The 12486-nt window shown below is 40.5% G+C and overlaps 1 protein-coding gene across 2 annotated transcripts in view; it reads left to right on the top strand.

The window, feature by feature from the left end:
• The window catches only part of PDZRN4 (PDZ domain containing ring finger 4), a 334033-nt gene extending 329408 nt beyond the window's left edge, over positions 1 to 4625 (top strand). The window contains exon 8 of one of the 2 annotated variants that reach the window (XM_063927315.1): positions 2520 to 4625. In XM_063927315.1, coding sequence (XP_063783385.1) covers positions 2520 to 4043 — 1524 coding nt within the window. In that variant the 3' untranslated portion in view covers positions 4044 to 4625. The remainder of the gene's footprint in view (positions 1 to 2519) is intronic. The other variant, XM_063927316.1, reaches the window with a different exon arrangement.
• Positions 4626 to 12486: the final 7861 nt, after the last annotated feature.

Genomic DNA, 12486 nt, shown 5'->3' on the forward strand with positions numbered 1-12486 from the left:
ATGACTAAATTAGTGAAAGGTGCACGTGGACACGTCTGTGAATATATGGTAATTGGTAGACTGATGAATAGTAGGTTTCGTTTTATAAGTATCCATCGGTCCCGTTAGTGAGAAAAGTTCATAAAGTTTCCATGTAATTATGTCAGTAATAGTCAATCAATCTATTTATAATTTTATTTCTGTACAGTACTGACATTAAATAGTAATCACTAGACTAGCACCTGCACTGCCAGGAACATCAGCTTACCTGGGAGGAATAACAGTGGTTAATGCCACAGTTTGATTTATTTATGCCAATTGGCGGTGGCAGATAATGACAAGGTCTGCCTGTGGTTGACTCAGGATAAATAGCTGGTGGTCACTCAGACACGTGCACAAGCACACACTAGGAAAAAGCTACTTGGCACATTTATTAAATGGCCAGGTAACTGGCAGGCCAGTAACTTAGTAAATAAGGAGGGGAGAAGATAAAGTTGCTGAGATGATTGAGAATTGGAAATGTACTGTAGGTAATATTTGATAAGACACTCGTGCAGCTCTGGTGCAAACAATAAGATGAACAATAACACAAACAATATAGCATTCAGTAATGACAATTTATAATAAAAAAATTTCAACATTGATGATAACAGAAGAATCAGTAATGACAATAGGTACAGTATCATGTGGCTAGTAGCAATATCCTGTTAAATGTCCCATTCTCTAAAATAACCACTCACAATTAGAGAGAATGCAGTTTGGTGCATATATTCACTACAGTCTTTTTCTGATTTGTATAGAGATCACTAAAATTTTATATGTATTGTATAGGTCACCAGAATGCTCTCTGTAGTGTATACAGGTCACAATAATGTTTTCAGTATTGTATATTGTTATAAAAGTAATCTCTGTATAGTATATTATTTTTAAGAGGTTCTCTGTGTTATATATTGCTCATTAAGATACTCTATAAATTGTATATTGGTAACTAAAATGCTCTCTGTATTGTATAGCAGTCACTAGAATGCTCTCTTCATTGTATGAAAGAAAACATCGTACTATACATATTTGAGTTACACCCCTATTCTATGTACAATTTAGGAAAATATATATCATGACTCACTCCAAAAAATATTAGTAGATTTGTTGAGTTTTTAATAATAATTTTATACTTTGAAGATCAAAGCTTTTTCTTGAGTCCAGTATGAAAAAATTATGAGCATCCTCATGTATGCGCTCCTTTGATGAGGAAATATTAAAGTCAATAGTTACTGATATAATCTGTCTATTGCATTTACCAAAAATGTAAAAAGTACACAAACTTTTAAAAAATTTTTAATGTTGTACATATCATGCAAAAAAAGACCAATCAGATCATGCTATTTGAAAATATTTATTCTCAAGGTTCTCTAGTAAAGGGGTGTACACATGGAGAGATCCGTGCTTAATTTCTAAGCAATACGACCGTGTGTATGCCCCATAGTGATATCGATGCGCGGCCCCGAGCATTGTTAACGCTGACACTAGATTGGCCTGCATGCAGGCACAATCTAATCAGGTCGCTCACTTCACCGCTGTGTTAAGTGATCGGCCCTCCTGTACCCCTCTGCTTAACACACATCGCGCTGAGTGCTGAGCGTGGGGAGAGATGTGTGCTGAGCGGTCTGTGATATGCACATACAGTATGTTCAAAATATGACCATATATATTTTTCAGGTAGCTCTAATCAAATATTTCTTTCTCCTTATATGATTTAAACACTTGTTCATGTGCATAAATAACAAATATGATTGTTAATCAGATCTACTTAAAGTATATACTGGTCTCTTGTACTTATATACATGGAAGCATAATAAAAACGATTTCAGTAAACACACAATAGAAAGATATTTAGAGGGTATCCAATTATCCGCAAATAATGGATTCGCTGGGGCTATCCAATTAGCCTTGATGCCGCCACTTATCGGGGATTATGCTTTGTGTGCATCAGGCACGCGCAGCATAATTTGTGATGACTGCCCCGTTTTCTGCAATAACACATGGGTCCAGATATTTATCCTGGATCCCATGTGTTATCGCCCAAAAAAGGGACATTTTTGGCCAATAAAAACAGACTATAATTGGGTCCCAATAAGGACCTTCGGTCAAAAATTGCGTTATCAGTCTATTTTTATCAGCTGAAAAATTAGCGCTACTAATTGGATACCCCCAACAATATAAGAAACTACAACACCACTCTGTATAAGTCATTCTAAATACAGTATGTTAACTGTTACAGAGCACTGCCTTAAAACATTTTTGGATTTAATGTTACCATTGCATTATAATTATTTATTTATTTTAGCAAAAAAAAAAAAATTTAGTTCCCTCTTCTTTGTTTGATATAAAAATAAAGAGAAATCTTGCCCGAGGAAACATTTTTGTTACCAGTAAAATTGTAAATTCTGTATTTCTTTTAAGGCACAATGCCATGCTCTACTTAATATTGTCTAGGTTGCAAAACTCTAAAATGAGTTAATAAATTATTTTCTTCCCTTCAGCAGAAAAAGCCAGAAGAGGAAGATGGTACAACTGACACAGCAACTTCATCATCCAATAACCATGAAAAAGATAGTGGCGTAGGACGTACTGATGAAAGCCAACACCATGATGAGAGCTCAGAGTTGGAAAATATAGTTAAAGGTCACAACAGTACTTTGTTAAAAAATACAGAGCTAAGGCAAAGTCAGCTCACATTAGAAAGTACTGGACTACAGTATAATGAAAGTCTTGTTTCTGGGGAATACATAGATTCTGATCCCGCTAGCAATCAAGAAGAGGAATGTGATAGGTTTCGACAGTTGCTAGAGCTTAAGTGCCAAATACGCAACCGTGGAGAGTATGATCTGTACTACTCTAGCAGTACAATTGAATGTAGCAGAACAGAACACAGTGGAGTAGAACATGAATTACAGCTTTTAAACGAAGAACTGAGAAATATTGAACTTGAATGTCAGAGTATTATGCAGGCTCACCGAAGCCAAAGTGTTAATAATCAATGTGGGAACATTTGGGAAATTCATAATGATGAAATCTGTAATTATACTACCAGTGTAGAACCTCAGAGAGGTAAACTGGGTTACATCAGAGAACATACAGAGCGATCTGACAAGGACAGTTCTAGTGCTTATAACACAGCTGAAAGCTGTAGAAGCACACCTCTGACTGTAGACAGATCACCGGACAGCTCTCTTCAAAGAATAATCAGTATCACAAACCATAAAAACATCCGAAGCACTGTTGTTACAAACCATTTATCATCTGGACTAAGCAGCATTGAAAACACTCCAACCAAATCTAAAACCAATGATCAGCACCTAGTTATACCAGGACAGGGAAATATGTTAGAATGCAGTACATTCTCAGACTACAGGAAACAAAGCACTGAGGAAATTCCTTACCTTTCGCCTTACCATAGCTCAACATATAGATATGGAAATATACCCGTCCATGCAAGACATTATCAAAGTTACATGCAACTCATCCAACAAAAATCGGCAGTGGAGTATGCACAAAGTCAACTAAATCTGGTAACAATGTGCAAAGAGTCACAAAGGTCATCAGAGCCAAGGATGGAATGGAAAGTGAAAATAAGAAGTGATGGGACAAGGTACATAACTAAAAGGCCAGTAAGAGACAAGCTTCTAAAAGAGCGTGCCTTAAAAATTAAGGAAGAGAGAAGTGGAATGACTACAGATGATGATATGATGAGTGAGATGAAAATGGGGCGTTACTGGAGTAAAGAGGAAAGAAAACAGCACCTTATGAGAGCAAAGGAGCAGAGAAGGAGGAGGGAATTCATGATGCGCAGTAGGTTGGAGTGTCTTAAAGAGAGTCCACAGAGTGGCAGTGAGAGCAAAAAGGAAGTTAGTATAATTGAACTGAGTCACAAAAAAATGATGAAAAAGCGAAACAAAAAGATTTTGGACAACTGGATGACAATCCAAGAACTAATGACACATGGAGAAAAGTCTCCTGATGGAGCCAGAGTACATAATGCCTTTTTATCAGTCACTACTGTTTGAGTAGGACTGTCAAGGAGTAGGCTACCTTTTTAGGTAGAGTACAGTTGCCCCGTTCAATGTGGCATTTTATATATTTTGTGACTATTTATAGTTTCTCTTTTGTAAGCAAACCTATTTGGCAATTTTACACTTTTTTTTCATATACAACTTTTTCTTTATCAATACTGAATTATTTATGAAATTATTACATTGTTCATTTTTTTAAGAAAAAAATGAAACTTGAAAAAAAAGCCATTTGATTTATTACTATGATATATCTGTTGTTAGTTGAAATTTTGATTATTTCTCTAGTTTATTTTTTTCTACTTTACTGATAACATACAGTTAATACCAAAATAAACTGTTTTATATACCTGGTTATTGGAATACATACAGATAAAGTTTGTAATGTAGCACTTCTCATCTTATACTGCAGACATGTGATTGATGAAGACGGTGTACATGGAATATGTATCTACAACTGTATTTGTCCAAGTCAAGTGTCAGTGGGCAACCGTGCCACAATTTGTGTTGGCATAAGTCATGTAGCTAGATATAACTGTGGAGATGGAATTCAAATAAATTATTATACATAATTGCTGATTATGACTGGATTAGTTTGATTTTGCTTTACTTTTCAACAAACTTGAAAGTGTTTCAATGCCAAGTTTATTGGATACGTTAATTTTTTATGAAATTGATTATACAAATATTATTGCTTCACGTGTGCACACAATATTTATAGTGTAGCTAATTTCAAATGATTAATACTGGGCATGCACTATACAATTGAGGGTCTCAGTGCCATAAAATTACTTTTCTTATAGGATAACTAGATTTGGCATGAAATATAGTACTAGGGATTTGTATTTTGCTACTTGTGATAAATTGGAATACATCACTATGTTAGAAGTTAGTGGAGTAGACACTACAGTAGATGGCAGAAGCTACTTGGCAGCAAACATTCTAAACTCATGCAGATATGGTATGTGCCTCTTTTCTACTGAGCCCCTCAATTATCTGACCAATCCGCCTGATATCGGTGGGGCGGGATGCAGTCAGTTTACCTCCAATCAAAATCCCGATGTTCAAAATCCCGACACCAATTGACCGATGGTCAAAATCCCGACAAGGTCAAAATCCCGACATGGACAAAATACCAACATTTAAAATACAGACAAGTTCAAAATACCGACATGTAAAATGCCGACAGGTCAAAATACCGACATGAGTTTTTCATGATTTTTTTCATTGAAACCGACTTGTTCATACTTTACCATCCCAGTGGACCTGGAGGGGGAATATAATAGTGTGCCGAGCGCAGCGAGGCACTGTGCCTGAAGCATGGCGAGCGCAGCGAGCCATGCTTGGGGACGCGGTACACTTTATATGGTGTCCATGTTGACTTATGTCGACATACACACAAAAAAACTACAAAAACCACATGTCGGTATTTTGACCTGTCGGTATTTTGACCTTGTCGGTATTTTAAATGTCGGTATTTTGCCCATGTCGGGATTTTGACCTTGTCGGGATTTTGACCATCGGTCAATTGGTGTCGGGATTTTGAACGTCGGCATTTTGATTGGAGGTATTTCATACCGATCCCGGTGGAACGGCCAGATAATTGTACAGTGTATGCGGGCAACCATTCCAAAAATATTGATCGATCAGGCATGCCGGATCGGCCAGCATGTCCGTCTGATGTGTTATTTTCTGAGTTGAAAGTTGGCCACATTGGGCAGTGTATGCCCTGTCGCGGCCGGTCTCATTTCCCTTGTTCCATCACATGGAAAGGAATGGAAAAATTCTCCTCCCCAAGGGTGGAGCACAGATATTGGACGCCATACATTGTGGGAGATCTCACAGTGTGTGCCTATGTTATCTGCAGGGTGTCAGGCTGTCGGATAAAAAGCCTGTTGGTCAGCCAGGCATTTTATCTGTTCATATATGCCCAGCTTAAGAAATATCCTGGCCATTTTAGAAGATCTTTATATAAGAAGACTGAAAAAGTACAATATTGAAAGAAAAAAAGAATAGTGTGATTCTGCATATGTTTTACTGGGTATCAGATCAAAGCACTACATGCAGTATTTTACCATTTAGACTTAGAATTGAGTTTTTCCTGATTTTTGTCCCCAGTATGATCATCACATGTTACTTAGCATGTTATTGCAATAGTGATTATTTGTAGGATTTATAACAGTTGTATTGTTCATTTGCCATATACTTTTAGACAAATGTATTGCCAGATAGATCTTGTGTGTCTTATTCCACTGGAGGGGATTTGTTTGATGTCAAAAAGAGTGTGGCTAAATTCATAAATAGTTTAAGAAATTTGTAGAGAAATTCAAAGAAGTAGATAACCTGTGGTCAGGGGTGTATCTACCCATTGGCCAGGATGGCACTCGCCAGGGGTGCCAGCCAAGGAGGGGGCACCGCCTGGCAGTGTCACCCTCGGCCAATGGGTGGAATCACTTAGTAGTGGCATCGCCTGGGCTGGAGGATCTCACAGTAGGCATGAACAGGTGCCGGTGTTCGGCACCACAATGCACTAGTAAAGAACGTGAAAGTAAACTACAGTTCCCAGCAGCCCTTGCTGTCAGGAGCTCCTGGCAGCAAGGGTTGCTGGGAGCTGTAGTTTACTTTCACTTTCTTCCTGAAGTGTGGTGCAGTGCCAAAGTGTAGTGTTCCTGCCTACTGTGCAATCCTCCAGCCCAGGCGATGCCCAGCTCATCACACTAGGTACTGCAACATATTAATTGATATGTGCTTTGAGGGGGAATGGACTATATGCAGGGAGGGGGGAGACTATGTGCTGGGAGGGGAGGGGAGAGAACTTTATGCAGGGAGGGGGGAGACTATGTGCTGGGAGGGGAGAAGACTATATGCAGGGAGGAAGACTCTGTGCTGGGAGGGGAGAGGACTATATGCAGGGAGGGGGGAGACTATGTACTGGGAGGGGAGAGGACTATATGCAGGGAGGGGGGAGACTGTGTTGGGAGGGGAGAAGAATATATGCAGGGAGGGGGGAGACCATGGCTATGTGCTGGGAGGGGGATGGGTGCTACGGCTATGTGCTGGGAGGGGAATGGAGATTACGGCTATGTGCTGGGAGGAGGAGGGGGACTATGGCTATGTGCTGGGAGCGGGATGGAGACTGCAGCTATGTGCTGGGAGGGGGATGGAGACTACGGCTATGTGCTGTGAGGGGGATGTGGACTACGGCTATGTGCTGTGAGTGGGATGGGGACTACTTGTATGTGCTGGGAGGGGGTGGGGACTACGGCTATGTGCTGGGGACAGGAGGTTATCTATCCATTGGCCAGGATGGCACTCACAAGGTGCACTGGCCGAGGAGGAGTCGCTGCCTGGTGGTGCCACCCTTGGTCAGGGAGTGGAATCACTTAGTAGTGGCAGTGCCTGGGCTGGTGGTTCACAAAGTAGCCAAGAGATGGCGCCGGTGTTCTGCGCCACAATGCATGACAGTGAAATAACTCAAAATAAACTACTAGAATGCTATTCTTAATATATCACTACATCACCACTACTAGGTAGTGCGCAGAGATACCTTTTCACTGCCATTAATATTTGATTATACCCCCTGACTGCAGGTGGAATCGCTGGGCAGGGCCCCTCCTTGGCCGCGCCAGGCACTGCTGATTTCCTACAGTGTGACAAGGATTACTGTGTGGGCATGATGTGTAAGGGGCACTAGTGTGTGACATAATGTGTATAAGGCAGTGGTTTCCAAACTTTTTTGAATCACGGCCCCCTAGAATATTAGAATTTTTTTCACGGCACCCCTAGGCCAAAAATTTCTTAATGAGAAATTTAGAAAGAAATATTACATTAAGTAGTTCACGTTTATATGTCATCCTTAGGGTCAGTTGTGTGGTGAGGGACAAGATTTGCTTCTGTTTGGCCACATATTTTATGACTGGCAGCCACCAGCAATGGTTTTGCCTATTATATTGACCATGCATAATTTGAATTGGTCCTGGACCACCAACCCAGGGCACCCCTACAAGTGTCCCAAGGCACCCCAGGGAGCCACGGCACACAGTTTGGGAACCTCTGATATAAGGGTTACTACCATGTAACGTAATTTGAATCGGGAGTAATATTGTGTGGCCATGCCCCTTTCCCACAAGATCATGCCCCTTTTTTGCACATGCACTTCCCTATTTCAAATATGGGGGAGGGGAGTGCACCAGTCCCTTACTTTGCCAGGGGCGCCCGGTCACCTAGATACACCTCTACCTGTGGTAGAAAGGTCAATGGTTCTATTTGTTGAGATGCACACAATAACAGATTTATGAAAGAAAGAAAATGGTGCATTAATTAGTAATTACTACAGTAGTCAGTTCTCATCCTTTTACCTCTCCTATGTCATTCAGTATGTCCTGAAGCAGGGTCTGAGGAAATACAGGGTACATTTTACAACATCACTTCAGTGTTTCCTTGCTTGCAAAATGTTGACTGTGTTCATCGTATGTTTAAGCCTTTTTGTTCCCAGGGTGCAAGGGAGACGTTGTTAATAAAGGTTATTTTCCCCAGGACTCGCTCTAGGAGGATGTTGTATAAATATTAAAACAAGGCTGTCTCTCCACCAATTGCAATTGCGCTTAACAACAGGGCAGTAGAGAGCCTGGCTGGACCAAGGAACTTTTCAGGGGGCATGGCCTAATCACAGGAGGCATGGCCATACCCCCTTAGAGATTAATACAGAAAAAATATATTTGTAAGCGCATCCCTGGCCACACTGCAGCCCAGCACACAGCAGCGTGTGCTGGGCTGAGGAGAAAAGCTACAGCTGCTGCTGCCAGGTAAGGGGAGGCCATGTGGGCCCCACTTGGCTCCTCCATCAGACCTGGGTCCGGTTACTTAGTACCCTCTCTTCCCCCTCAGCACCCCTGCGCATCAATGGCATCATATGCTGGTTTAATAGTAATGATCAGTGGACCTACAGAAAGGCCCCCATCCCTGGAATTAGGTTAGCAAACATTTGTGTGTGTTTTTATGTTTATAATAAATTTATTTTACACAGTTTTCATAATTTCTTTCTCAGCACTCAGCCACCTTGCACTACAGGCTCATGATGGAGCTTATAGTTGTACAAGTGCAACCCAACGATGTCAGCTTTGCCAACCCCTTTAAGTTGTGCTCTATCAAAATGCTTTATAAGCTCTTTACATTTGCTGATTAACCCAAATCCATCTAACTGGTGTGTTTCAGAAGAGCCCTACTTATTTTAGTACAAGGCTGGCTTCATTTTGCAAATTCCCAGCAGCAATGCAATTTGTGAAAGCTCCCCAGCCTCCGCAGACAGGCTGCGAAGGCAGGTGCAGCGGCACCATTTTCCAGGTCACAGTGAGCGCGTTAACATCGCGCGTCCGCACCCGAACCCACCCCTGTTTTTGTAGCCACGCCTGTCCCAAGCCATGTCACCACCACTGCAACGCCTAATTGCCGCCCCATAAATGGGTTGGATATGATATGTCGACAATCATATGAGGTCAGGATCCATCATATCAGCATGAGAATGTCAACATGGTTGTAATGTCAATGTTGACCACGTCAAATTTCATCATGTAGACAGGTATGAAATGTCAACATGTTAGAATACAACATATTGTCCCTGGTGGCTCATTTACTATATCTGCTCCCGACAGCTGCAGCAGCTCCAGTGGTGTCTTCTGGATCCCGGTGGCCCAGAGACTTCTGGGTCAGACCTTCGATCCTCTGGAGTTTTGGTGATTATTTCTCCCCTATGTCTAACCCTAATCCCTACACCTAACCTTCCCTCTAGTGCATAAATAATCCCCCTACTCTGCAATTTAACTCTAATCTCCCCCTACAGCCTATCCATAATTTTCTTGCCTAACCCTACCCCCCCCTCTGCCTATCCCTAACCTGCCCTCACAGCCTAACCCTAACCTCTCCCTACAGCCTAACCCTAACCTCTCCTCACATCCTAACCTTAACCTCCCCTCAAAGCCTAACCCTTATGTTCCCTCACAGCCTAACCCTAATCTCCCCTCACAGCCTAACCATAACCTTTTAATATATCCTAAACCTAACCTCTCCTCACAGCCTAACCCTAACCCACTCACAGCCGAACCCTAACTCTCCCACCACCATCCTAACCCTATTGTCGACATAATTACAATATAAGTATTCTGAAAAATGTGACATTTTAACAATTCAACATCATAATTGTTGACAATGTGGAGTCGACATTATGAATATCAACATTGTAACTGTAGGCCTTTTGACTACCTCCCCTATGTACTAACACATAGTAGGATGGATTGACATTATGGGCTTTTTCTGCTGTAAATTAGCAATTTAATTGTCTAGATTAACTCAGTCCAAGTATTGTAATTATATTTGCACAAATTGTTGACATATTCCATAATGCTGTAAAATATAACAATTCTCAATTCTAATGTGAAATACGGATACTGAACAATACAATATAGCTTGTAGAGAAAATAAATTGTTTTAATTACAAATATAAACATCTTATTAACCTTCAAATAAGATTTAACTTCTTTTGCAAACATTAATGTGGTGTACTTAGTAACAAAGTATAAAGCTTAACAAAAAGTTGTTGTTTTTTGTGTGGGAAGTACACAATGTTGGCCAACTGAGTGATTTCTACATATGTGAGGAAAAAATATTGTCGTCTGCTTGTTCATGCCATCCTTGCTAGCTGTCTTTGCTACACTTCTTAACTGGACACTATGATTTAGCTACACAAGCAGCATCTATTTGGTCCCTCTGGTTAAGTAAAGCACAGAGTTCTAGCTTTATATACACACACAAGCATACTGTAGATCATAAGGATCTATGGAGTTCTTGTAAACTGTGTCAGATTTAAAGTGAGTTTATGGTGGTATAGGTGTATAAACACTGTTCGGCATCGATGGTTGCTACCAAAATACAGTCAAAACCGATTGGTAGTAGATAATGGGGTCTATTTACTAAGCTTTGGATGGAGTTAAAGTAGACGGAGATAAAGTATAAGCCGATCAGCTCCTGTCATTTTTCAAACCCAGTCTGTAACATGGCAGTTAGAAGTTGATTGGCTGGGACTTCATCTATATTCACTTTATCTCCATTCAAAGCTTAGTAAATAGACCCCATTATATTTTGACAGGTGGCGGCCCCAGAAGAGGGGCTGCAGGTCAGTTCACGGTTGGTGTTGCCTCCCCTATTTGAATTTTGAACTGAGCTGCAGCCCCACCTCTGTTGACAGTCCACCCCTGGTTTTGACCACCCAAACTGCTGTTTTAAAAAAAACAGCAAACCCACCAGCTAGTAAATTCATCATTCCTTGTGTGTGTCTGTGTTAATCCAGAAGATATGCACATTATAGTTTGCTGTAGAACCTGTTGGTTAAGGTCATTTAAACTAGTTTTATAATTAAATAAATCAATTCTGTATTGAAAGCACGTCTTTACGATGCTACTTATTAGTGTATTCCTTTCTCCCACCACAGCCTTACATGGCCACACAAGTCCAGCGCTGGTGAATTGAAAAACAAGATATAAAATTAGGACAGTTTTGCTCTCAGTGTAACATATTGCAAATGTATACTGATTTTATTTCAATGCATATATCTTTAAAACTTTGACATTAAAAGCAGACACTATTGTCTGTCCTTATGAGGTAAGTATCTTGCAAAGCAGCTGAAACATCAGCATCACTGACCTAGGCAATCTACTAATGCCTACAGTATGTTATATACATTCATAATGTACATAAAAATGCCACAGAGGAAGGATTTGCTTCCTTCAAATGGTTCTTGTGACATACACACCATGTTACATGGATTAGGTGAAAATAGGAACCAGACCACCAGACCACACCAGCTCCCTGCAGTGACCTTTGCTGCAGCTGAGGGTGGAGCTTTCTGTGCGCCAAACCCCTATGTTACAGTATAAAAATACCAAGAATACAATTCACAAATATCTTTGCATTTCTGAATTATATCAGCTTCCCTGCCTAGTTGAAATGACACACATATATGTTTTGTATCCTGACAGTAAGAGAGACAGTATGACCACTACCCAGCAAAATAGAGTAGCTGCACTTCTATATTCTAAATTCTGCATGTCGGTAATAAAGCCATTTTAAATACTGGTGACAACTTTCTTCTTTACACTGTCATAACTGTCCTACTTACAGCATTTATTAGAGCCTGATCAAAGAGTCTGGGCTATCTGCAGCCACCAAACACACACAATTACATTTAATATTTTATTGGTCCCCTGCATCTCACTTTGTATGCTTTTATTTTTCTTACCCCACTGTAGACTGAGGGACCTTCACTCTCATATCAAGGGTAGAAAGTGTGGTCATCTACTGTAGATCCAATATCCATGCAGAAGCTGGAATAGATAGTTGCACACAGGATATTTTGCTTTTGTAAATGTTGACTGAAGCATGCAGCTAT

This window comes from Pseudophryne corroboree, chromosome 6 (genome assembly GCF_028390025.1).
Source record: "Pseudophryne corroboree isolate aPseCor3 chromosome 6, aPseCor3.hap2, whole genome shotgun sequence".
Lineage (NCBI taxonomy): Eukaryota > Metazoa > Chordata > Amphibia > Anura > Myobatrachidae > Pseudophryne > Pseudophryne corroboree.